Raw genomic sequence first — 25,183 nt, 5'->3', positions numbered from 1 at the left:
GCTTTTTTCGTGGCTTTCTGTTGACCTTTAAAGATTTCCCAAACCTCTAGTTTCCCACTAATCTTTGCCACTTTGTATGCATTTTCTTTCAATTTGATGCCCTCTTTTATTTCCTTAGATATCCATCCCTTTTCCTACATGCAAACTCCACATGTAGTGGTACTGGTATATACTTTTGCTGAGCACTGTGAAAAATCGCCTTGAAAGTCCTCCACTGTTCCTCAATTGTCCCACCATAAAGTCTTTGCTCCCAGTCTACCTTCGTCAACCCTTCCCGTATCCCATTGTAGTCTTTGTTTAAGCACAAGACACTGGTACTGGATTTTACCTTCTCACCCTCCATCTGTATTTTAAATTCAACCATACTGTGATTGCTCCTTCCAAGAGGGTCCCTATTTGAAGAACAGTCTGTTAGGTAAGTACTGAAGGGCTGCTAATATCTGTAGCAGTATACCATAATATGATTCACAACCTTAAAGATTTAAATAGCTGTTACTGAGGAAAAGAGAGAAAATATAAATTACATAATCTGAAATAGCTAAATTGCCAAAATCACATGGAGTCTCCAAAGTCTGTAAAAATGTTATGGCATTACATTATACAAATAATCACTGAGTAGATTAATTTTATGAATGAAATAGGCTGGACGAAAATCAATTCCACTGCATTTTAAGATAAGAGAAAGACTTTAGAGCCAAAGGGTGGTACAATGGTTAACATTGCTGCCTTACAGCACCAGGGACCCAGGTTCAATTCCAGCCTTGGGTGACTGTCTGTGTGGAGTTTGCATATTCTCCCTGTGTCTGCAAGGGTTTCCTCCCACAATCCAAAGATGTGCAGGTTATGTGCAAAATTGCCCCTTAGTGTCCAAGAATGTGTAAATTAGGTCGATTAGCCATGGGGTATTGTGCAGGGTGACAGGGAATGGGCCTAGGTAAAATGCTCTTTTGAAGAGTTGGTGCAGGCTCGATGGGCTGAATGGCCTCCTACTGCACTAGAGGGATTGTATGATTCTTCTATGAGTACTTTAGAAGCACAGTCACTGTTGTAGCGCAGAAGCCAATTTGTGTATAACAAGTTCTCACAAACAGCAGTGTGATAACAGCCTGATGATCTGTTTTTGTTTGGTGGATAAATATTGGCCATTACACTGCAGTTACTCGACTCCCCTACTCTTCCTCAAAATAGTACCATGGGATCTTTTACATCCACCTGAGATAGCAATTGGGGCCTTGATTTGCCTTTATATCTGAAAGACAGAAGCTCAAACAGTGCAGCACACCCTCAGTACTGAATTAGAGTACATATCCTGATTTTTGTACTTAAGTCTTATATGGCAAGCATAACTAGGTAGAATTAAAGGAAAGGGAACCTTTGCCAATTTTCCTCCATAGAGGGAGTGCCAAGTAGGATATCACAGCCAAGCCCAATCCTGCTGTCACACAATGTCCAAAGTTCACACTTTTTTTTAGCAGAGATCACAAGATAGGAATCAGGAATAGGGATTACATGTGATTTTACATCCCCTTTTCCTTATCAAGGGCAATGAGGCCAGCTGCTGTATATTCGGCACAGACTAGGTACATAACCTTCTTATCTGTATGGCTCAGTCCTTATATTGGGAGTGCCCGTACTCACTAGGTCAGCAGAATTATAAATTAGTTGCAAAAGCTTTTTTTGCATTTCAATATATAGGCTACATGGAGACTTTTTAAAAAATTAATTCTTAGGACATGGGTGTCGCTGGCTGGCCAGCATTTATTGTCCATCCCTAAATGACCTTGTTTAGAGGGTAGTTGAGAGTCAACCACATTGCTGTGACTCTGGAGTCACATGTAGGCCAAACCAGGTAAGGATGGCAGATTTCCTTCCCTAAAGGACGTTAGTGAACCAGATGGGTTTTTCCGACACTCAACAATGGTTTCATGGTCATCAATGGATTCTTAATTCCAGATTTTTAAAATTGAATTCAAACTCTACCATCTGCTGTGGTAGGATCTGAACCTGGGTCCCCAGAACATTAGTTGAGTTTCTGGATTAATAATCTAGCAATAATACCACTAGGCCATCGTCTCCCCTCATGTTGGTTGCATTTTAATACAGCAGATAATTAGGATTTGGTATATTCTATTATGTTGTGGTAACATTGTTGTTAAGGTAATGGAACAACAATTGCTTGGATTGTCGCAATGGTGCCATTGGAAGTGTGTGACTACCATATAATACAAGAGAACAGTGAACTCACTAACTTATTTCACAAGGAAGGAAAGGACCTGTTGACACCTAAGTAACAAAGTCTTAAGCAGGTGTATATTTTATGAACAGAATTAAGAATAAATTCAAATTCTATTGTTTCACATTCCAGAATCTTTACTATAAGCAATATAGTAATATATTTTTGATACATTGAGAATAATCACCTAATTATATTTCTCTTCTGAAACCTACATGTTATATTGGTGGCCATTTTCAAACAGGATGAGAGGGAAAACAAAGGCAACTGCAGTTTCATTGCACTTACCCCATTCCACAGTGAATCACATTCATTGAACTGATGATCAGATATATACCAAAGGATTATCTTCAAATTAATAACCTAGTAATAGATATCATTCAATCCGAAAGGGAAGATTCTGCCTGACCAATGTTTTTGAGGAAGTATCATCGACCTGAAATGAACCCATTTCTCTCTCTGCATATTTTCCCAAACCTGCTGAGCATTCTCGGTATTTTCTGCTTTTCTTTCAGACTTCCAGCACCTGCAGTATTATGCTATTCTAAAATGTCTCTCAATCCACTAATCCATCCCTTTCTCTGTTATTGCTTCCACAACCCTCTGGAATCTCTGCACTCCTCCAATTCTGGCCTCTTGCACATCCCTTGGTCTGCCATTGATGGCCATGCCTAGGTCATAAATGGTCATATACCCTAATAGCTGCTGTGGCTCAGTGTCACGTTATGTTTGATAGTGTTCCAGTTAACAATGACTTGCACACATAGTGTTCAACAAAGTGGAATCTCTTAAAGCACTTATTCCATTGGAGCATCAGTGTCTTTCACAATTTAGGTTCCAAAATGCTTTATAGTCAATGACGTAGTTTTGAATTGCATTCATGGCATTAACAAAGGGAACGCAGCTGCCAATTTGAACACAGGATGCTCCCACAAATCACAATGGGATAATTTTACTTGCTGTTAATTGAAGGATTAATATTGGCCATGACACCAGGGCTAACTCAACTGCTCCTCTTCAGAATAGCAGCATGAGGTCTATCTGAGAAATCAGACCAGACCTCAGTTTAATATCTCATCCAAATGATAGCACCTTCAGCAACACAGTTACTCAACATTGCCTGAGTGTCAACCTAAGTTTTTGTGCTCAAATCTCAGAAATGTGATCAATTCCCAACCTTTTGACTTATAGAGTAAGTGTGCTGGAACTGAGCCATAGCAGACACTCAGTACCCTAGCAAAGTCTGTGAAAAGAAGAAATTACATTTAATACCTCACTAAATTCTTGGATGTCCCAAAACATTCTACAAACAATGGATTCATTTTGACGTCCACTCCGTTATGAAGTAAAATAACCCACAAATGAATGAATGGCAACCTCAAAAAAAGGGTCACAGGTGAAGGAGGTGTATTGGCCAGGAGATTTCTCCCGTGGAAGAATTATCCTCAGAAGTTGGGGGGGGGGGGGGGTGCAATTGATGAGAACAAAATCGAGTTGGATATTCTTTAAGTCAGGGCAGTTACAGAGGCTGTTTTCAGTTGAGCATGGCGCAGAGAGAGCAGAACTCCCTGAAAAATGCCTGAAAGTAACAAAATCGCTGCATTAACCAGGAAGTAAGAAATCTGACATGAATGAAGTGTGACATTTCCGGTTACAAAGTAGCAGGGTCTTTGCTTTTTTGTGTGTCTCTGCTGGGATTTATCCAGACACCTGTTGTATAGAGGAGGAGCAGGTTCCGAAGTTCTGAAACTTTTGAACGAAAATAAAAGTTGTTTCACTCTTAAGTGACACGTTTTTTTTTTGGGGGGGGGGGGAAGGAGTTGGATAATGTGAGCTCTATTTCAGCATGAGCCCTGTTGCATTTTACACAGTGGTGGTGGGTGAACGTCACTGGTTTTCTCAGGCTGGGTTGCACTCTAATCCCCCCCCCCCATCTCTCCTCCTTTTCCCGGGAACTCTGGAACATGAGGAGGAGCCGCCGGGGAGACGTCAGGCTCTGCGGGGTCCTGACGGCTGTTGGGCTGCTCCAATGAGCTCTCTCCACATGCGGGCCACTCCAGGTCTCGCCGTGAGAAAGGCCGCTGCCACTCGGCTATTATAAGCGTGCTGCCGCCGGTGGCTGGTCGCTCACACTCACTCACTCAGCGGAGCTGCCTCTGTTCCCCTCCCCTCCCCCGGACCGCTCCCGTTCTCCTGCCGGCTTCCAGAGCACCCACAACCCGGGGGCTCCTGTGTCGCAGTCCCTGCGGGCTCCACATTAAAACCTTTCACACCAGGAGAGAGGAATAGAACCAAGAATTTCTGTTTGAATTAATTCACGAGAGAGAGAAAAACACATTGAGTGTTTTTAAAAAAAAAAATCATTTATATTTAAAGAGGTCGAGAATCAAAAATCATTTATAATATTTAAGATTGAGAGTGTTTGAAAGATCATTTATTTTGTTTTTTTTTACAAAAAGACCCCTGTTGGAAGGTTGACCTGAACCTTTCCTCCATCCTACTTGTCTTTTCTTCCCCTCTTCCTTGTGAGTGAGTGTCAGCTTGTTCCTGGTGAGGAAGGAAGACTCTCTCCCTGTCTCCCTCCCTCCCTCCGGCCGCGGACAAGAAACCGCAACCACTGAAGCGGGGAAACCTGGAGTGAGAAGCATGGAGAACGCGCACACCAAGACCGTGGATGAAGTTCTCGCCTATTTTAACGTCAACGAGACAACGGGTCTGAGTTTGGAGCAAGTCAAGAAACACAAGGAGAGATGGGGACCGAATGGTAAAATGTGGCTGGGATGCTTCCTGTCCCCGATGCTGCTATTTTTGTTTTTTTTAAAATATTTTTTTTCCTTTCGGTGTGTGGCGCGTTTTTAATTTTATTTTTGAGGGGGGTTGTTGAAGTGTCTCCCCTGTCTCTCCCTCTTTTGTGTGTGTGTGTGGTGTTGGGCCTTGTGTGTGAAGCCGGCATCTCTGTGAGGCAGAGTGAACATGGCTGACTCACCGCCACTCTGAAGCAGAAATTGTCTCAAAGTCACATTTTGTGTGTGTGGGGTGGGGGGGGGGGGGGGAATGCAGTATCGCCTCGATTTTACAATATCCCCCCCCTCCCTTCTGCTTTCCAAATTAATAAAAAATAGAAATCTTGAAGGTGGCAAAGCCTCTCCTCATGTCAGAAAGCAACATCTTAAACCGGTTGCAATCATCCAGTTTTAAGTTTATCCTGCCGTCATGCAGCGGAAACATTGTAATTTGTATTCCAACATGTAATCTCCGGAGTAGTTGTAACGCAGTCAGTTGGGAGAAGCATCGGTTTTATTCTATTTTTTAAAACTCTGCTTCCTCCTGGTGTGTAAACTCTTCGTGACACCGTGATCTCAGGATACTCTTAGTCTAAAATGCTTCCCTTTTAAAAAAAAATTCGAGCGTGACTTTGTCTGGAAGTCCAGTGTATTTGCATGTTTTAACGCAGTTTTCTTTTTCTCGCATATTCCATGGCGGCGCCACTCATTCAACAGAATTGCCAGCAGAAGAAGGTACAGTGGCTCACTTGCTCTTGGCAGTACATAATTTTTTTTCGAGCTGTGATTATTTTTAATGTTGAACTGAGCTTCCTCCTGTTTCAGGCAAATCGTTATGGGAGCTTGTGGTAGAACAATTTGAAGATTTATTGGTCAGAATCCTACTCTTGGCAGCTTGTATATCATTTGTGAGTATTTTATCTTATCGAACTGAATTTGTATCAATGTCAAGTTATTCTGCCAGTTAAGGTGATTATTATTTCTTGTAGGCCCATTTATAGATTTATTAGGAAATTGAGTACTGAGCCGAGTACAAACTAATCTCTACCCTTACACAGTAACATGACAGGAATGGTGTGTGGTATTTCAGTCCAGTCTGTCTTGATAAAAGTAAGGTGACAATTGCAGCTTTTTGACGAGGGCAAGACTGATGTCTGCAAAGATGATACACTTCTGTTGACCAAATTTGGCCAGTGACCTTCATGGGGACATGTGGTATCTCTTCTCTCCTTGACTTTTAAGGTTTATAGCATGCCAGTTAAAATGGTTTTGGGTCGGCATGACAATAATAGAAAACAATGTTCAGTCCTGGATTGGGTTACACTACTTAACGCAGTAGCTGTGTTTGTTGTAATGGTTACCCAATGGCAGACAGAAATAAATGTTCTCGGCACATGTTTGAGTACCAAATGTTCTGCTAAATTGAGTTTTAATTGAAGTAGTTATCAGTTGCTGCTTTGACGTGTAAAGCACCATCTTCATGAGGTTATTTGCATTCATGTGTAAGTAGTATTAAGTGCCACTTACAAAAAGAGAAATGCTGACATACTTTGGACATCTTGGTGATAACCTGTTCAAACCTGTTTTGTACAGTTGTCACAATTCTGTAGAGAACATGAATCATTTGCAGGAAAACTCATTTTTGTGCGTGATTGATTTGGATATGAAGTAAAACTCCCCTCATTGGAATGAATAGGCTTCACATGATATTAACGCACAAGTTTTCATTTATCTGCACTGTTGCCATAATGGATGGCACTCTTATCAAAGAGCTGTGGTTTACCCGTGAATCTCGCAAGTTGCATTGAGGTATAGAAATTCAGGTACCAAGGTTGTCTAGCTTATCCTGGTTGAGAGTTTTATAATCTCCGACTAACTGATTCTAGGTCACTTAGTTCCAGTAAATTTTTTAACAGGGCCTGGGTGCTGCTAGCTAGGCCAGCGTTTTTATTGTCCTTGAGAAGGTGGTGGTGAACCACTGTGGTGCATGTGTTGAATTAATGGGACACCTCTTTTCTGTCCAAGTTTTGTAAAAATACGAATTCTAAAGAATAATAATGCTTTGCAAACATGATCTTCAACTAGTTTCAAAAATTACATGAGTCCTTTGCTGTAATGTACAGTAATGACTGTCAGGAAACTTCCAACAGTAAGGAATGCAGCTTGTATATCATGGGGATTGGGATGCCGGATATCTAATAGTTTTGGCAAAGGAAGTGTTCTAATTGGTTGGGGTACAATGGATTGAGGTTCAAACACAAGTTAATTAAACCTTTTTGAAAAGAGGACTAGAAACTGCGAGTTATTTATAGTCTACATTATCATACATGAGTTCAAGGAAGGTGGTGCAGTGTGCAAGAGTCTCTGAACATCTTGGGAATTCTCAAAATCACACAAATGAAAATCCAATACAATGTGGGTGCAGTGAAGTACAGTCCTGCAAAAGATGGTGAGACAGACATGTGCTGTGAATGTACATGTACTTCCAGTTTCTCAAGGGTGTGGCAACTATGATACGTGTCGTACTTTCAACTAATAAACGAACCGGAGTTTAAATTGCATTTTCTAATGCCAGAGGGAGTCAGAGTCATACAGTACTGAAGAGGCCCTTCGGCCCACTGAGTCTGCACTGACAAAATTACACTATATCTACATTAATCCCACATTTCGAGCACTTGGCCCATAGCCTCAAATGTTATGACATTCAAAATGTTCATCCATGTACGTTTTGAAGGTTGTGAGGTTTCCGGCCTCTAGTACTATCCCAGGCAGTGTATTCCAGACTCCCACCACCCTGTGGGTGAAAAACCTTTTCCTCAAATCCCCTTGAAACCTCCAGCCCATCACCTTAAAATTATGCCCCCTTTTTATTGACCTTTCAAAAAAGGGAACAGCTGCCTCCTATCCACCCTGTCCATACACCCAATCAGGTCCCCCAATTTTGTACATCTCAATCAGATTTCTCTCTCTTCCCCACCTCAATCAGATTCCCCCCGCCCCAACTACTCGAAAGAAAACAACCCAAGCCTATCCAGTCTCTCTACATGTCTCAAATGCTCCATCCCAGTCAATATTCTGGTGAATCTCTTCTGTACCCTTTCCAGGCAATCACCTCCTTCCTATAGTGAGGTGACCAGAACCATGCACACCACTCCAGCTGTGGCCTAACCAAACATTTTGTGATTGTCCTTTATTGGTGAAAAACGCTCCCTTTATCCACCTTTCTCCATGTATTTTTCTTCTCTTATGAACATATTAATTCCATGCAGGGTGATGTGATGGTCATCCTCCAATCTATTTCCAAAGTAGCCAGTCAAGTGTGAGCACTGGCAGAGCACAACTTCTAAAGCAACTACAATGGAGCTCAATGTTGCTCTTGTTAGTCAGGAGGGTTGACACGTGTACTTATAGGAGGGATTGCTGGGTTAGGAAACCAAAGCTGGCTTTACCCTATCTCACCCTGAGGCTCTTTGTAGCACTTCCATGAGTATTGCAGTTAAACCAACTATTATGTTGAGTCTGTGTATCTGCTGCGAGTTTGGATTCAAGCCTCCTTGAGAAATGAGATTAGCGTAGTGGGCATTAATGGAGAAAAAAGCTTGAATTTAAAAACAACGGAATAGAACAAATGATAAAATAATCAAAGTAGCTCCTTTTAAACTTCAGGTCTTTGATTCAAAGTACGATAGTAAACTAGTGCTTTATTTGAAAGAGACTGGGAAGAAAAAAAACACAGGTTATGATTTTGGGTGTGGGTGATTAGTCAGGACCAAAAGGGGGGAACAATTTACTGGAGAGAACCAAGGGAATGGGGAAATAGAATGACTAAAAACATTATTTGCCTGAAAAGAGGTGGAAGTTGTTGGAAAATCTTGGTGAGGCAGTTGACATTAAAGAGCAACAACAGAAAAGATAGCTGACTGAGCTGGTGAAACTTCAAGAAGAAATATTGCAATATTAAGATGATGCAGCAGCCTCCAAAAACAAGACCAACATTGGAGACCCTTTGATATAAAGTGTGTTCTGATGAAGGGTCTACACCCAAAACACCACTGCTCTCGTTCTCTCTCTCTCTCTCCCACCCCCTCCCCCCTCTCTCCATTGATGTTTCCTCTTTTTTTTTGCACTGCCCTCTCTTTCACTCTATTTCCCCACCATTTCCTTGCCTTCCCTCTCTCGCTGCCTCTTGTTTTTCTGTTGCTCTGTCTACACTCAAATTATTAACTTGTTTTTTCTCTCCAGATGCTAATGGACTTGCTGTATACATTTTGAATATTTTCTAGTTTTTATTAAATTTGCAATTTCTTTATTTTGGTACCAATGATGTCTGCTATGACCCACACTTGCCAGCACATTCCATCATTGGTATGTGTGGCTCCTGTCTTGGTAACAGTGGAGTCTAATGCAAGGCTCCTCCAGTTCTGATCATGATGTTACAACTCCTTTAAAAATAAATTGGATCAGACTGTATAATTTTAATACCATACAAAAGTAATTTTTTTTGGCATTGCTAGCATTGTACCAGATAATGAGTAATTTGTTTTACCTGAAATAAGTAACCTGGTGATCAATTACTTAGACTTAACCAGGTGAGTTGCTGGGTCAAAATCCTAGGATTCCTTTCCTAACAGTAGTGTTGGCGTAACTATACCACATGGACTGCAACGGTTCAAGAAGGCAACCCACCGTCATCTTCTTGAGGGCATTTGGGGGGTGGGCAATAAATGCTGGCCTAGCCAGCAAAGCCCACGTCCTGCAAATAATTTTTTAAAAAAAGTACAGGAGGACAGCAACAAGAAAATGAATGAAAGGATAAAAGCAAATAAAATTGGGATTTGTGAGGAAATAATTTGGTGTCCTTCTTTCTGCATTGCAAAGCTAAAGACAAATCTATGGAAAACCAAGTGCTTGTATCTAAACCTGCCTGTAGAAAAAAAATTAACACTTTCTTTTGTTTGAGGCTATGTCAAAGCCGCTTATCAATGAAAGTACACGTTATGTTTAAGGTTAAGAGATGCAGTCCCCGTAGCATACAAATGCTGGGAAGGTATTGTGGAACGACCTGTTGTAGTTTCGGGTTATCTTTGTTCTTGGAATTGAAGTATGCTGTAATCCTGCACTGCAGCCTCCAGGAAGTCATCCCATTAGATTTCAAGTCAAGTACAAATGTTTGGCTTGTAATAAACTAACCCAATTTTATCGTCCTTTGTGTGCAGTGAGTTCATTGCTGAAGCACACGCCAGTGCAGCTTATTATGGTTGTCTGGAACTCAACTTTTGTGCACCCAGATTAAGGAAACGATGACAGGCTGAAGTAATGTGATTAATTATTTGTTTCAAAGTTACTGCATTCTTTTTCCTTCAGCCCAAATGAAGTGTTTTTTTTTAGTTCTTACAACTTCAGGAACTTGAATGTTCTGTTTTTTTTTGCAATGCAGTAAGCTGCTGATCGTTTCAGTACAGTGAAGGCGCATGGAGGAGGAAAATTGGTGTCAGTTGCATCCGACCCTCTCACAATGTCTAGCAGTTGGATGCTTAAGAGATATTGATGGAGATCTGGTAGCAGGTTCACCTGATTGTGGAGGAGGCGCATTGTGCCAGGAAGATGAGAGTGGGGAAAGAATGCTGTGCCTGTATAATTTTTAAAATTGTACTTCCCAGTGGTATCTAAGACGGTATCAAAAGAGTATTTTTGTACTCCACATTTCAGATTTGTAGTTTGAACCATTTCATAGAAACCCTACAGGACAGAAATAGGCCATTCGGCCCATCGAGTCTGCACCGACCACAATCCCACCCAGGCCCTACCCCCATATCCCTACATATTTTACCCACTAATCCCTCTAACCTACGCATCTCAGGACACTAAGGGGCAATTTAAGCATGGCCAATCAACCTAACCCGCACATCTTTGGAATGTGGGAGGAAACCGGAGCACCCGGAGGAAACCCACGCAGACACGAGGAGAATGTGTAAACTCCACACAGACAGTGACCCGAGCCAGGAATCGAACCCAGGTCCCTGGAGCTGTGAAGCAGCAGTGCTAACCACTGTGCTACCGTGCCGCCTGTATGACTAGCAAATTCATGTTCAATCTGTTACCTCCAGTAGGGATGGGAAGCTGCTATCCTAATGTGGTTGGGTGTTTAAGAATAGTGGGGGGGGGTTTTGTATACCGAATACTGATGTTTTCACATTTTCCTGTACCTTTCTGATGGTATGTGTACATGTATTGAGTGGTTATTGGTGCATTTAATCTATGTTGGCTTTACTTTTTTTAAGCCACCATTTACTCCTGTGGTTGTAGCTTGGTATAATGTAATATAAATTGTTTAACCAGGGAAACCAGAATACAAACTTCTCTTTTTATGCTTCAGCTTTTGGTCTCGGGCCGGGGTTCCATCCAGCAGTATCTGTTACGATTATGTGGCTATAATTTTTAATTCTTCTGCTCATCCAGTGCTCTGTATGTGGATGGTTAAGTGCATGTTGTTTCTCAGCAGTTTGGGTTGAAGTGTTTATGAAGTAAAGGTGATAGGTTTATACTTGCCACATTTTAATTAACCCCAGATAGTTTTAAATAGTGTCCTGGATGCCTCCAGGATCTTCCTTTAAACTTGTTTTCTACCATAATGGAGCTGTACTTGGATAGCTGAAGGGATTTAAACAGACTGCAATCGACTGTTCCATTGTTTATACGTGTTTTTGGCTTTGTTTTCACTTGTTACCTTTTTAGGAAGTCAATTTTTCCAGGGAGCTTTTCTCCACTTCAGTCTGCATTCAGTACAAGTCCTGATTCTAGATTTGAACCCACTTTAAGTTGTGGTATAAATGTACGTTTGGAACAACTCAATTGCTCTGTAGTGTTGAGGTATTGGTGAGCCTTTTCCCCCAAAATATACTTTATTCATGAAAATGTGTCAAATTATATTCCATAAAGTTCAAATTGGACATCTCTGCAAGTGCAACACAGCTAGAGTTATTTTCATACATCATGTGGTACTCTCAGCTGCTTCGATACAATTGCAACTACACAAATTTACAATGTACATTCCATGTCACAGATACTGCCTGAGGGTTTTGCACAATTTCCAGCATTTCAGTTAACTGTGGTAGGTGAACCTTAGACAATATCTCCTCCTCGTTGAGTCTTTGCAGCAGCTGTCAAATGCTTTAGTGCATCCCTCAGCATGTGGTCCTAGACCTTTTGAATGCGCCAGTCTGAAACATACGGTTGTAGACAGCTGGAAGACCAATATGTTTCAGGCAGGCCGAAGTGTCTTTCACTCAGTTAATGGTCCTCCAGCAGTGGTTGATGTTTGTCTCGGAGTGCCTGGGAATAACCCATAGAGACGTCCATCATGGAACTGCTTGGGGTGAACCTCAGACACCCCTTCATCTCTTTACAGACCTTCCTTGCCAAAGTTTATCCCAGAAGGAGATGGGTGATAGTCTGCTTTGAGGGCAGTGTGACGAGCGATGAGACTCTAGGCGTGCAGGAAGGATCTGATGCTGAGAGTCTCTCGTCACCAGGCGAGCTACATCCTGGTGCTTATTTGAAATTTGTGGCAATGTAAAATTTTGCCAAATAATGGGCCATCTGCTCAGGGAACTATCCGATAGTTTTTACTTTTCAAATGTAAGGTGCTTGATAAGTTGTGATCTTTGCTGCCTGAGAATTCCTTCATGTACTTTTAAACCTGGTGGAAAAGGCCAATGTAACTGAAGCAGCAACAACAGTTCCACACATTCAGATATTATGCTGGAATGCGTCAGTAGTTCCTTGAGTGACGAAGCCCATATGGGGTTAATTTAATAGCACTCCTTATAGTGTAAGATTGCATTCAAATCTGACATAATTATCGTTAAAACATGTACCTCAGGAAAATGCATGCATCTGTAGTGTTTGTGCATCAAACATATACCCAAGGAGAATAAATACTGTCAACAATAGTGCTTGAGTATCCAAAGGGATTAAAACAGTTAACGGAGTTTTACTTTCGCATTGTTTATAATCTAATGTTTTGGCTTGTTACCTTTGTGGAAGTAAACTAAAGGGAAAAGTTAATGAGTTGGTGCAGCTGCTATTCAGAAATAACATATCAAATGAAGCAATGTTGAATCAACAGTGGGTATGGCACTGAATAAAAACATTTTGAATGGAACAATGTGAAGCAACTTGGCAACACTTCTTCCTCTTTTGCCCCCAAAGTTAAACAAAGTTAAGAAATAAACTATTTCATACCACATGCTCCCAGATTCTATACAGAGTTGGAAGTTGGATTGGAAATGGAAATCTCTGTCAGTTTGGAATGGCTAAAATGGGAGTTAAATAAAGATGAACAGCCAAGACAGTGGAAGCACCACTGAAGTTGGATTAGCAGTAAGCAGATCTGAAATGCATTCATCTTCTGGGGGGGTGGTGTGGATGTGTCAGTGGTGAGATTTATGTATCTATGTTCACTGGAAAAAAAGAAAGCAGTTAGTTTGGACACAATTCTCCCTGTGTAACAAAATGAAATGTTTGTTTATGAAGAATGTGCTTGTGACCGAGTTCCCTCGGTGTATTGCCAGGAAAAAAAATCCAAAATGGGCTATTGTTTTGAGGACTGAAGTAAACTGAACTAAAATGATAAAAATTGGAGCTGAAAGTGTGGTCAACCTAGGTGTGTCTAGTTCCGACCTTTTTGTGTAAGTTTTAAAATTATCTCTAAGCTTTGCTATGGGAACTGAGATTGAGCCCTAATAGAGAATGTAGACAACATGAAGGGTAGGGAATTTCTAAACAGGTCTGTTGCAAAAGGCGGTGGGCATAAATTATACGGTCTGTTTCATTTAGATTGTACTTTTCATGTAGATTGTACTCTTGAGGTACCCCATGAATCTTTAATTGATATGCTCAGAGCTGCAGTAGCACTTGCACATTTTCATTTTATTTGTGATCTAGATGTATGTACATTCACCTGTACCCATATATTCCTGTCATGTGTCCAGGTTCCTCTTGCACTTTCTTTCCGATTTTTGTTTGGTTATGACCCACTTTTTGGCAAGTGACCTACTCATGGTGTGATTCATCCAGTTTTTTCTTTTGCTGGTGAGATGTGTTTAATGCCATAAGATTATGACTGGGCTATGATTATACATTACCACACTGTGGTGTATTCTAGTGGTTCCTGCCCAATCGTCTTGCCTGGTATTTAATGCCTGTATTTCTCATAATCTACATGATTGACAAATCGCCCTTAACCAACAAAGTTGTAGGCAACTTCTCTGAAGTTGTGTGCCGGTTTGCTTTCTTTTGTGAGGAAGTAATATTTGGCATTTTTTCCAATGTTTGATTGAGAGAAACTCGACAATTAGGAACCCTAAACGGAGCTTCTAGTATGTTGTCATCACACCTGCCATTATGTGATTTTAATAGCTCTCAGTAATACTTCTTGCTTTTGAGTTTGTTATTATACATTTGGCATGACTTTATTTTGGAAAAGTGCACATTTTTAGGGGAAATAGGTGGTACAGGTGGTTGGCAAATTCTGGAATCTGGCTTCAAGATCTGCATCAAAATCCGAGTGAACAAGACAAAATTGACTTCCAACTACAATGGCCAAAATAGGGAATGTTATCATACTGTAATATCACTGTCCTCTTTGAGTACAGAATAAGGTAGTTTTATTTTTTTAATCTTGCTTTTCTGTAAATGGCTGAGGAGTCATGGGTATGGAAAGTAGGGAAGTGCTGCATGCTCCAGCATGGTAGCACAGTGGTTAGCACTGCTGCTTCACAGCTCCAGGGTCCTGGGTTCGATTCCCGGCTTGGGTCACTGTCTGTGTGGAGTTTGCACATTCTCCTCATGTCTGCGGGGGTTTCCTCCGGGTGCTCCGGTTTCCTCCCACAGTCCAAAGATGTGCGGGTTAGGTTGATAGGGCAATTCTTTTTAGCATGGCCATAGTGTCCTGAGATGCCCTAGGTTAGAGGGATTAGTGGGTAAATGTGTAGGGATATGGGGGTAGGGCCTGGGTGGGATTGTGGTCGGTGCAGACTCGATGGGCCGAATGGCCTCTTTCTGTACTGTAGGGTTTCTATGGTTTCTTTGCCTGAATCAGTGCCAAAGTTAACCAAAATAATTACAACTGCATAATTTTCAAGCTGAAGTATTCCTCCTTTGGTTTGCTGCATAACTGATTCGTGCAGTACACGTGTTGCTCCACAACATTTTCCCATTAAGGCTTGAAATTTGTTTCACTCAGGAGAATATGTTTCTTTAAGGATCTGTTGTTGGAAGAATTTGGAATCAAAGTCAATTTGTGCACTCCTTATATGACATTCAAAGAAATACTGATTAGTTTTCTATTTTAAGAGTGTATTTAATTTTGAAATGACCATATTGAGTTGATCTGATAATTCGCAAGTGATGCTTTTAAGCCCTATGATTTTTGCGTTTTAACTTTGTTTTCCACACATTTAGTAGACACTGCAAATTATAAGCATTTTTAAAATCCTTAGGTCTTACATTTCAATTCAGACAATTACAAATTGGATGTGATGGTTTTGCCACAAAAGAAACCTCATTTTATAAATTAAATGTATTCTCTGTTCCCCTTTCATCCTTTTAATTGTTTTTAATTAAATGCACTTTTATGAAGGGAAAATGCATTTGAGAAAACACTATTACAAAAGTTCTAACAGTTCATTTGCAAGTCTTTGAGCTTAGAGTTCTGCAGTTTTCACTTGTTGAATGTATTTGACCACAGTAAACGAGTGTGAAGAAAGGGCACTTAAAAAAAAAAATCAACAGGTGCTCCTAGCATTGCTTGATAAGGTAAACCAATACAGTCTGAAGATGCTTAAAAGACAAGTTGTGTAAGAAAAGCACTGACATGAGTTAAATGCATGCAAATGTTGTGATGCCACCTTATTAAAGTAAACCGTACGCTTCACAAAAATTTATCTGATTGTTTGCAGGTTCTGGCCTGGTTTGAAGAAGGTGAAGAAACTGTAACTGCCTTTGTGGAGCCTTTCGTAATATTATTAATTCTAATTGCAAATGCTATTGTGGGTGTTTGGCAGGTAAGTTATTTAAAAACCACTTTGTCATGGATGTTAGGAATACTTAGCATTGCATTTTTTAAAATTAAAATTTACTTCATGCAGTAAAATCATTTGAGGAGAGTCCGTACAATTGCATTTTTCCCAGTGATTCTTTCATGGATTTGGGCATCACTGACCAGGCCAGCATTTGTTTCACATCCCCAATTGTCCTTGAACTGAATGACTTGCTAGGGCATTTAAGAGTCAACCACCTGACTGTGGTGCAGAGTCACATATAGGCCAGACCAATTAAGGAGAGCAGATTTCCTTCCCTAAAGGCCATCAGTGAAGTAGATGGGGTTTTTATAACAATTGATTCATGTTCGCAATTACTGAGACTAGCTTTTAGTTCCAGATTTTATTAGTTGAATTTAAGTTCCACCAGTGGTGGGATTTGAACCCATGTCCCCAGCGCATCAGTCTGGGCCTCTCGATTACTAGTCCACTAACATTGCCACTATTGTCCCCTTATCTGAGCATGCATGTGTGTGAAATTAGAGTGGGCCCACCTTTTCCATCCCTGCTCTTCCTGTTCAAATTGGTATGTGCATTGCCACCTTGGAGGGACAACCTGGCAGCAGAAGTATTGCTAATATTGATCTTATCAACTTGAGGACAAAGAATCACTCTGTATAAAACAACCCTGTTTCTTTTTTCCACTTTCAGGTTTTTTTCATAATTCTTTTAACATTATTTTGCTAACTTTATAAACTGGATTCCAAAATTGAGCACATTTTGGTCTCTCGGTCCTCGCAGTAATTCTAACTTGAAGGGTGGGGTGAAGGACATTATATAGAATTAGATCGAAAACAGTTAGTGAATCAGGAAGCGCCTTTTCACAGTACTAGCAATCTTTCTCCCCCATAAAGGCTGTGCGCTGTGGCGTCAGTGAAATGGATAGGTTTTTGTTGATGCTGGTATCCAGCGATGTGGAGCAAAGACAGGTAAATGGAGCTGATTTTTGAATTGACCGCGATCGAATTGAATGGCAATGCAGGCTGGAGGGGCTGAATGGCCTGCCCTGTTCCTATGTTCCCATTATGCAGAGAAAGCAGAAGATACTTCACAGCAAAATAACATGGCACACAGTACTGTGTTACTAAGATACTGGTTCTAGGTTTCTACAGCAATGAGGTGCAGTTGAATTATTGTACTTTGAGCCAAAATCTGCATTCATCAAGTTCATGAAGGATGGCTGGCAGCTCATTTTAAATTGGGAGTCTGTCTTGGGGAGGAGAAACGCCAAAGATGTTCAGAGAAGAAAGGCATCAGAGATTTTCTGTCCAAACCACCAAAGGTGTTCAAAACCAGTTCCATGAGGTATGTCACCCAACATCCCACCTGCACTCTGCCAGGCTCAACCCTGAAGTTTGTTCCAGAGGTCAGTGATCTTCTGAAATAAAAATTACTGATTCAAACCTAGGTCTCTGCTTAGCTATCTGCATAAGTGGAAGGATAAGATGAGAAGTTATACGTCACTAAGATGAGCAAACTACCGTGGGTGCTGGAATCTGAAAGAAGGACGGGCGATGCTGGAAAAGCTCAGTAAGCCTGGCAGCATCTGCAGGGAGAGAAAACAGTTAACATTTTGAATCTGACTCTTTATCAAAACTAAACACTGGGAAATGTGCTGGATATTAAACTGTAGCTGGGAGAGGTTGCAACAAGATGTAGCAACCTCAAGGAAGTTGTAGAGACAGTAGGCCTGGTGGAGGGAGTGGGGGAAGGCAGAGAGGCAATAAACGTATGAGATTGTTTTTTTTAAAAAAAAGCTTTTATGGCCGAGAAGAATCATCACGGTCTAAAGTTGATGAACTCAATGTTGAGTCTTGAGGGCTGTATCGTGCCTAATTGGAAGATAAACAACACCAGCTGCAAGTTTCCTGCCAAGCCATTCACCATTCTGCATGTATCGCTGTTCCTTCGCAGTCGCTGGAATTCCCTTCTGAACAGCATTGTGGGTCAACCCACAGCACGTGGACTGCAACAATTCAAGAAGGCAGCTCACCACCACCTTCTCAAGGGCAACTAGGGATGAGCAATAAATGCTGGCCAGCCAGCACCGCAAATGGATTAAAAAAAAATTAGATGCTGCTGCTGCTGCTCCTCCAGTTTGTGTTGGACTTCACTGGAGCATTGCAGCAGGCTAATGATGGACATGTGGGTCTATTTGCCTTCTCAATTGCTGATAAACATGAGTTAATAACATAGCTTGAAATTGGTAAACATTTATGAAGACCGGGACAGTTGGTGTGAATTTGTGAAAGGTCAGTTATGTTTGATTGAATTTTAACTTTTAATGGCATCTGTATTTTTCATTTTCTGAAAACATAATTGAGACATCACAAATATTGAGGCATATTGAGTGGGGGGGGGGGGGGGTGCACAAACCAAAGCTTGGTGGTAGGTAGGCATTTTTAGGATTGATTGGAATGTAGGTAGTGATGTGCCTCAGGAAAGAGTCCAATAACGAGTTTTGTTTTCAATTTACATATTGGTTATTGAAGTATTATCGCAAATGGACATTGAAGCAGAGACTATGATTTTCTTTAAGGAAAATTGATGAGAAAGAGAATATAAAGACTTTGGAAGAAAAATAAGCTTGGACTAAATAGGTTTACAGAAGAATGCAAACATGAGTTGAGTGGCAGCCTCAAAACTGGAACTTCATTGGAAATCTACAGCCATCAGCTGAGATCTTGCACCATATATTATCCTACTGGTTCTCCCAATTTATTGGAACAATTATACCTCTGCATAGTTATTTTAAACTTGCTCTTGAAGGTTAAGCAGGGAATGGTAGATTTGCTGCAAATAACAGGACACTGCTGGGTCGTGATTTCCTCTCCTTGCGTTTTGTCTCTGCCTCTGATCTACACTTGCTTTAGAAGGGGGCCACAGTTTTTATTTGTTTGTGCTGAGTGAACTTCCTGCAGGACTCAAGGCAATATCAAAACTCTTGAGTATTGCCTCCTTGTTAGCACTTCCTTTGACCACCATGAGAGCGCACCCCTCAAGATCCAAGTCGTGGAACCTTCCGAGCGCATGTTGGCCTTGGCAGTTACCTAATTATCCACTGGAGCCCTACCCAATACCTCAGATGATGAGCATGGTCATCTTTCCCTCAAAGGATTAACAAGAAGAAATTGAATGACTTGAGTATTAAATAGTGGTGAACCAGCAAGGCACAGTCCTAAAACAAACTGAGATGCACTAATTTGAAAGGCAAATACCTTTTTGCAAGATCTAGAAGGGTTCAGTTCAACATTTTCAAATCGCTTATGATTTAAAACATTTGTGCAAATAAATTTTTTAAAATGGGGATACGTGGTTCAGTGTTGAACCCTCGGATTTGCTTTGAGAAAAGGTAATGACTTGTATTTGAAATGGTTTATTTTTCTTGTAACGATTAATGACAAAGATAGGTTTACTGTGAGCAATGATCTATTGAATTTATTTTGGCTCTCGCATTGCCACTGTTGCTTGCCACTACACTATATTAGGGTCCTCCTTTCACAGGATTTGCCACGTGATCCTGTTAGCTGGGAGAATAGTTCTAATTATCATAATCCAGGCTTCTGACTCAGATTTAAGTAGATGATTTTGATGACCAGAAAATATGCAAATTCGCTGGTGATTTGCTTCAAGTGGTTTTCAGTTGGTTGCTATGGTTTGCTGTTGCATTAAAAATGATTACTTAATTATGAAATGTGGAAATTGAGCACACAAACGCAAATGTTTAACTGTTGCACCACTGTAACCCATTTTTATTACTGAATTTATAGGAACAAGAATAGGTTGTTTGTCCCTTGAGTCTTTCGATTTTGTGACCATTTTTTAGGTAGCAATCTTTCAGGTGTTTGATGTTGATTTTGTTGCAGTGAATTTAAAATAAGTCTGACCACTCCCGAGTTGTGTGATTGTTGTCAGTGCAGGCTTGATGGGCTGAATGGCCTCCTGCACCAGGGATTCTATGATTCTAATTGTATCGGCACATTTTGAGATGTACTTGTGCTGTACGATAAAGCCAAATACCAAATTATAATGTTGCCAAGCCTAGTAAGGTGTCTATAGGATATTACGGAATTTAAAAACATTAGCACTCTCTTAGTATTTGGCATAGAAAGACAGGCGAGTAACCAATGCATACTGTGCCAACAGTTTCATCTCTCATTCGAAATAAAGGGCCAGAAAAAGGGGACTCGCTCTTTCAGTTCAAAGAATCATCCATTTTAGTTCAGTTCGCATCACCTTATTGTGCATATTTGAGGAGTCTCATTTGTATTCACAGCAAGGTTGTCCTGATGTCCTTTTTGACTGACCTTATTGTTTTATTAGTAGGATTGATGACGTGCTCTGACTAGCAAACTTTCATTCGTGGCAGTTTGTGGATACTTTTGTAAAGGCACCTAATTGTTTTTAAAGGGAAAGATTTTGGAATATATAAAACATACCAGTGTTGCTTCAATTAACTTGACTGGCACTGATTCTGGTTCACGGTTAAATTCGTTCCATTATGGCAGTTTAGCCGGGCAATGCTGAAAGCAAATTATATACATGTGGCGCCCTTTCTTTCTGTCTCTTCCCCCCCCCCCCCCCCCACCGCCCTGGTCTGTCTGTCTGTCTGTCTGTCTGTCTGTCCCTCCCCCCCCGCCCTGTCTGTCTGTCTGTACCTCCCCCCCCCGCCCTGTCTGTCTGTCTGTACCTCCCCCCCGCCCTGTCTGTCTGTCTGTATCTCCCCCCCCGCCCTGTCTGTCTGTCTGTATCTCCCCCCCGTCCTGTCTGTCTGTCTTTCTCTTCCCCCCGCCCTGTCTGCCTGTCTGTTTTTCTCTCTCTTCTCCCCCCCCCTGCCCTGTCTGTCTGTCTTTCTCCCCCCCCCCCCGCCTGTCTGTCTGTCTCTTCCCCCCCCGCCTGTCTGTCTGTCTCTTCCACCCCCGCCCTGTCTGTCTGTCTCTTCCCCCCCCCGCCCTGTCTGTCTGTCTCTTCCCCCCCCGCCCTGTCTGTCTGTCTCTTCCCCCCCCGCCCTGTCTGTCTGTCTTTCTCTCCCCCCCGCCCTGTCTGTCTGTCTTTTTTTGAAAATCGATTTTGTATATTGAGTTTGTCTTTATATGCCCTGTTTGTGAACAGAACTCCCACTTACCCGACGAAGGAGCAGCGCTCTGAAAGCTAGTGGCTTTTGCTACCAAATAAACCTGTTGGACTTTAACCTAGTGTTGTTAGACTTCTTACTTTCTTTCTCTCCCCACCCCGCTCTTTCCTTTTTTCTTTTCTCTCCCCCCCCCACCCCCCGCCCCGCTCTTTCCTTCTTTCTTTCTCTCTCTCTCTCTCTCTCTCTCTCTCTCTCTCCACCTCCCCCACTCCATGCCTCAGCTGAAATTTGGCACATTCGATGCCTCTTACTGAGTTGTTGATCGGGCAGAACTGTGAAACGTCATAACTTTCAAAAGGTTTGCACGCAGCAAACCATTTCAAGTATCTGCTTGTTCACAAAGAGATAAAAGGCCATTTGGAAACTTTCCCTTCTGCATAATTAGCTTACAGCAAAGGCTTGGTGGCTGTAAACTGTCTTGCCTACCTTTTTTAAGCCTTGCTTGTTACATATGGGCACTTCTGGTGGAAAGCGAGTGGAATCACTGGCCTTTTTTTCCTCTCAGCTGCTCTCCCCATGTCTTGACGGTCAGGCCACTTTATAGTGCTTCTCTCTACCCATTGCCACTTCTTCCATCCCCCGATCGAGAATGAACTAGACCGAGAAGGAACCCTCCTGGTGTAAGTGACTCAGTGCCATATCAATGAAGCAATTACTCAGGCAGTCACTTCAACTTTATTTGTAATTATTTGATGACGCCAGAGATTTCATGGTGTCGTCAAGTGAATGGAATAAATGGTCTGGCAATTGGAAATGCCATTTGCAATCCAATCAATTTTTAAAATCTAATGTAACTAGGATCTATGTTGCAATGCATTTAATAAGGGGTAAATATTAGGCATAACTTGAGGGATAATTAGTACATGGGGGGTAATTCCTGCTCTTTCTGGCTATTCCAAAGGGCAGAAGGCATGTCTGTTTAATGTCTAGTCCAGAAGACTGATTGAAAAAAGTATTAAGAATAAACAAAATTTTTCAACTTCAGTGCAGTCAGTGAAATTAAACACATGTCATGAAGATGGTTTTGGACATAACATTGAGTCAGGAAAGTTAATATTGTTTTGACAAATTAGGAATTTTTATAATCTGTTCCTACGAGTACCAGTGCTTCAGTGGTCCTGAGAAGTAACATATATTTGAGCCCTGTTTTGATTGAAAGTTAACCTTTGCCAGATGTTATTTTTAGGTTCAACAGGATGTCATTTGTACTATTCCCATACTCTCAAAGATTTTTCTTCGTTTTCAGTGGCAATGATGGACACAGCCAATGATGCATTTTGTGGAATGGGCTCCTGTGTTTATTTCTTTTGGCACTATTCCACATTGTAGGATGCTAAACATTGGCCCCAAATCTCTCTGGCTTCTTTCTGCAGAGAAAAACTGTGTTTTGCAGTATTGGTATGTAGTATGTGCTGAAAATCTGTTGTTGACTAATTTTACTAAGTAATGGACAAATTTTCTCTCCCTACCCCTTTCAGGAAAGGAATGCAGAAAATGCCATCGAAGCCCTTAAAGAATATGAGCCTGAAATGGGGAAGGTTTATCGACAAGACAGGAAGAGTGTACAGAGGATCAAGGCCAGAGAGATTGTCCCTGGAGACATAGTAGAAGTGGCAGGTAAGTGATGTTCAGTACGTTAATGCGAATGCTGGTGTATGGTTTGCTTAAAACTTTATAAAATCAGATAACTGTCACTGTATTCTGAATCACATGTAACATTAGCATGTGTTTATACAGGCAGATCAATATCAATCTTGCAGCATTTGAATATTAACAAGTCTTGATTTTGTGTCTACAGGTGTACACCTAAATCGGTGCAAGTCTAAGTGTTTCCAGTCTTGCTATGTGCCAATATGATTTTGTACAACAGGTATCATAACTTAAGATAGGCAACAGAAAGTTGTGTAGATAACAGCAGGAAATTACAAAAGGATGAGGGTAGGCTTGAGCAAATGGGCAAAATTGTGACAGGTGGAGAAGAGTGTCACCTCTTTAAAAATCAAAATATTTTCTTATTGGCAATGATCTAGGAGCTTGGTACTTGCTAAGTTCTCTTTCTGTAGTCTTCCACCAGGGGATTTCCACATGCGGTGAACAAGAGTGCAGTCAGAAGTCATTTTGATTTTAAAAATATTTCCCTTAAATGAATCTTTGGGAGGCATGGAAGTTAATGTTTGTGGAAGATTGTTCCAGTCTTTGATTGTTCTTGGAAAAAAGAGTTGGGGAAGGAAGCGCGTTGGGTTGTACACTCTTGGAGCAATTGGTTGTTAGCTCTTTAAGCTAAGGGCTTAGGGCAGAAAATGCTACTTAAAAATATTTAATTGGTCATTCAAAATTTATTGAAGTATGTAGTCCTGTGGGCTTCAGTTCTGGAGACTGTCAGCCTAGTGAGGTGACCAACTGGGACACTAGAATCTGGAGTTGTTTGTAACAAAGCTAGCTGCCTGATGTTGAATTTTCTCAAGAAGGGGAATGTTTTTAGAAATATGAGTCCCAGGCAACTATGCTCTGCTCTTAAGTATAGTCTAACCAGTGTGTGGTACAGCATTCCCTTTATATATTTGAAGAGTGATGGAAGTTCCACTTCATGAACCCAAGAATTTCGGACATGTTGAGTGCTGTGTATTGGCATTGCATATTCCACTTTACACTATTTTGGATATGGATTCCTAAGTAATAGCATTCTTAGCTGTGGAACAGTAAAAAAGATTTGGGTGTCAATTACTGAAAGCCAGTGGACAGATATAGAAGTCCTAAATAACAACTAATGGAATAGGAAATGAGGAAGTGATGCTTCAATTATGCAGAGCCTTGGACAGACCCACTTAAGATATTCTCGATTATGAAGACTGGACATATAGAAAGGTATATTGACATTAAGCAGCAGAAGTTCACCAGAATGAAACTAGTGTTTAAAAGATTAAATTATGATGGGAATACATAAACATGATTTGTACTCTTTCGACTTTAAAGATTGATGTGTGATCGAGCAAGTCTTTAGAATGTTAAAGGGGTTTAACAGAGCAGGAGGATCCAGAATAAGGGGGAAAAAATCTTTAAAATAAAGCATGGCTGTTTCAGAATGAAATCGGGAAATGTTTTCATGCAGAGTGGAAATCTTCAACTTCTTTCCAGGGGAGTTGTGGATGCTGGGTCTGTTGACATTAAGACAGTGGTGAATAGATTGTTGTTAGGTAAGGGTGTTAAGGGACATGGAACAATGCTAGATAGAGTTGGGCTGCAGATCAGTATTATCTAATTAAATGGCAGAGCAGGCTCACGAGGCTGAATGATTTGCACTTAATCCTTTGTTCCCATTTTAAGTACTGATGTGATTTCTGCTGGATTAGCTGCATCATTAATTGGGAATTGGAATGTGAGCAAAATGTTGCTGAAAATCGACAGGCTGGTGTGTCTGTCGTTTGGTATGCTTGTAATATAGGCTATACATTAACAATGCCAAACATTTAAATTTGTTAAAAATTGGATCAAAAATTTTAGTGCAGGTTACAAAACAGTTTAGCAGCTGTATTGTATAAGTTAGCTCATTGGTTAGCTTGCTGTTGCTGTATTTTTTTTTACCAGTAACTGTAAAGTATGACTGACAGGCAAAGCTGCTTAGAAAAAGACATTGCGGCTGTGTTCTAGGAGAAGTAAGTCAAACTGAAGGTTGAGGGCTAAGAGAACATAATTGATCAATACTGGTTTATACTAAGAATAAACATCTTAAAACTTGGAACTATAATCTTCGTGTTCACTGAGCTGATTCAAAGTGGAACGAGCCATTTATTCAGTTAATTTGGTGAGGGTGGGAGGAGGAAAGTTACCATAGATCTTGCAAAATGCTGAACTGTGTTTGTGGTTTTTTAATATCGGCTAGTGTGGGGAAGGGAAGCTGTGCTGATGATTTTGAGAATATTTAATTCCACCT

General features: G+C 41.0%; 1 protein-coding gene across 2 annotated transcripts in view; it reads left to right on the top strand.

The window, feature by feature from the left end:
• Nucleotides 1-4,318: 4,318 nt before the first annotated feature.
• LOC144502996 (sarcoplasmic/endoplasmic reticulum calcium ATPase 2) overlaps nt 4,319-25,183 on the top strand; it is a 99,286-nt gene continuing 78,421 nt past the window's right edge. For both annotated transcript variants that reach the window (XM_078227465.1, XM_078227464.1), the window contains exons 1-5: nt 4,319-4,997; nt 5,734-5,751; nt 5,842-5,924; nt 15,978-16,082; nt 22,731-22,869. In XM_078227465.1, coding sequence (XP_078083591.1) covers nt 4,880-4,997; nt 5,734-5,751; nt 5,842-5,924; nt 15,978-16,082; nt 22,731-22,869 — 463 coding nt within the window. In that variant the 5' untranslated portion in view covers nt 4,319-4,879. The remainder of the gene's footprint in view (nt 4,998-5,733; nt 5,752-5,841; nt 5,925-15,977; nt 16,083-22,730; nt 22,870-25,183) is intronic.

Source organism: Mustelus asterias, chromosome 13 (assembly GCF_964213995.1).
Source record: "Mustelus asterias chromosome 13, sMusAst1.hap1.1, whole genome shotgun sequence".
NCBI lineage: Eukaryota > Metazoa > Chordata > Chondrichthyes > Carcharhiniformes > Triakidae > Mustelus > Mustelus asterias.
Note: the sequence above shows the minus strand (reverse complement) of the source record. Positions and strands in the feature narration are given on the sequence as shown.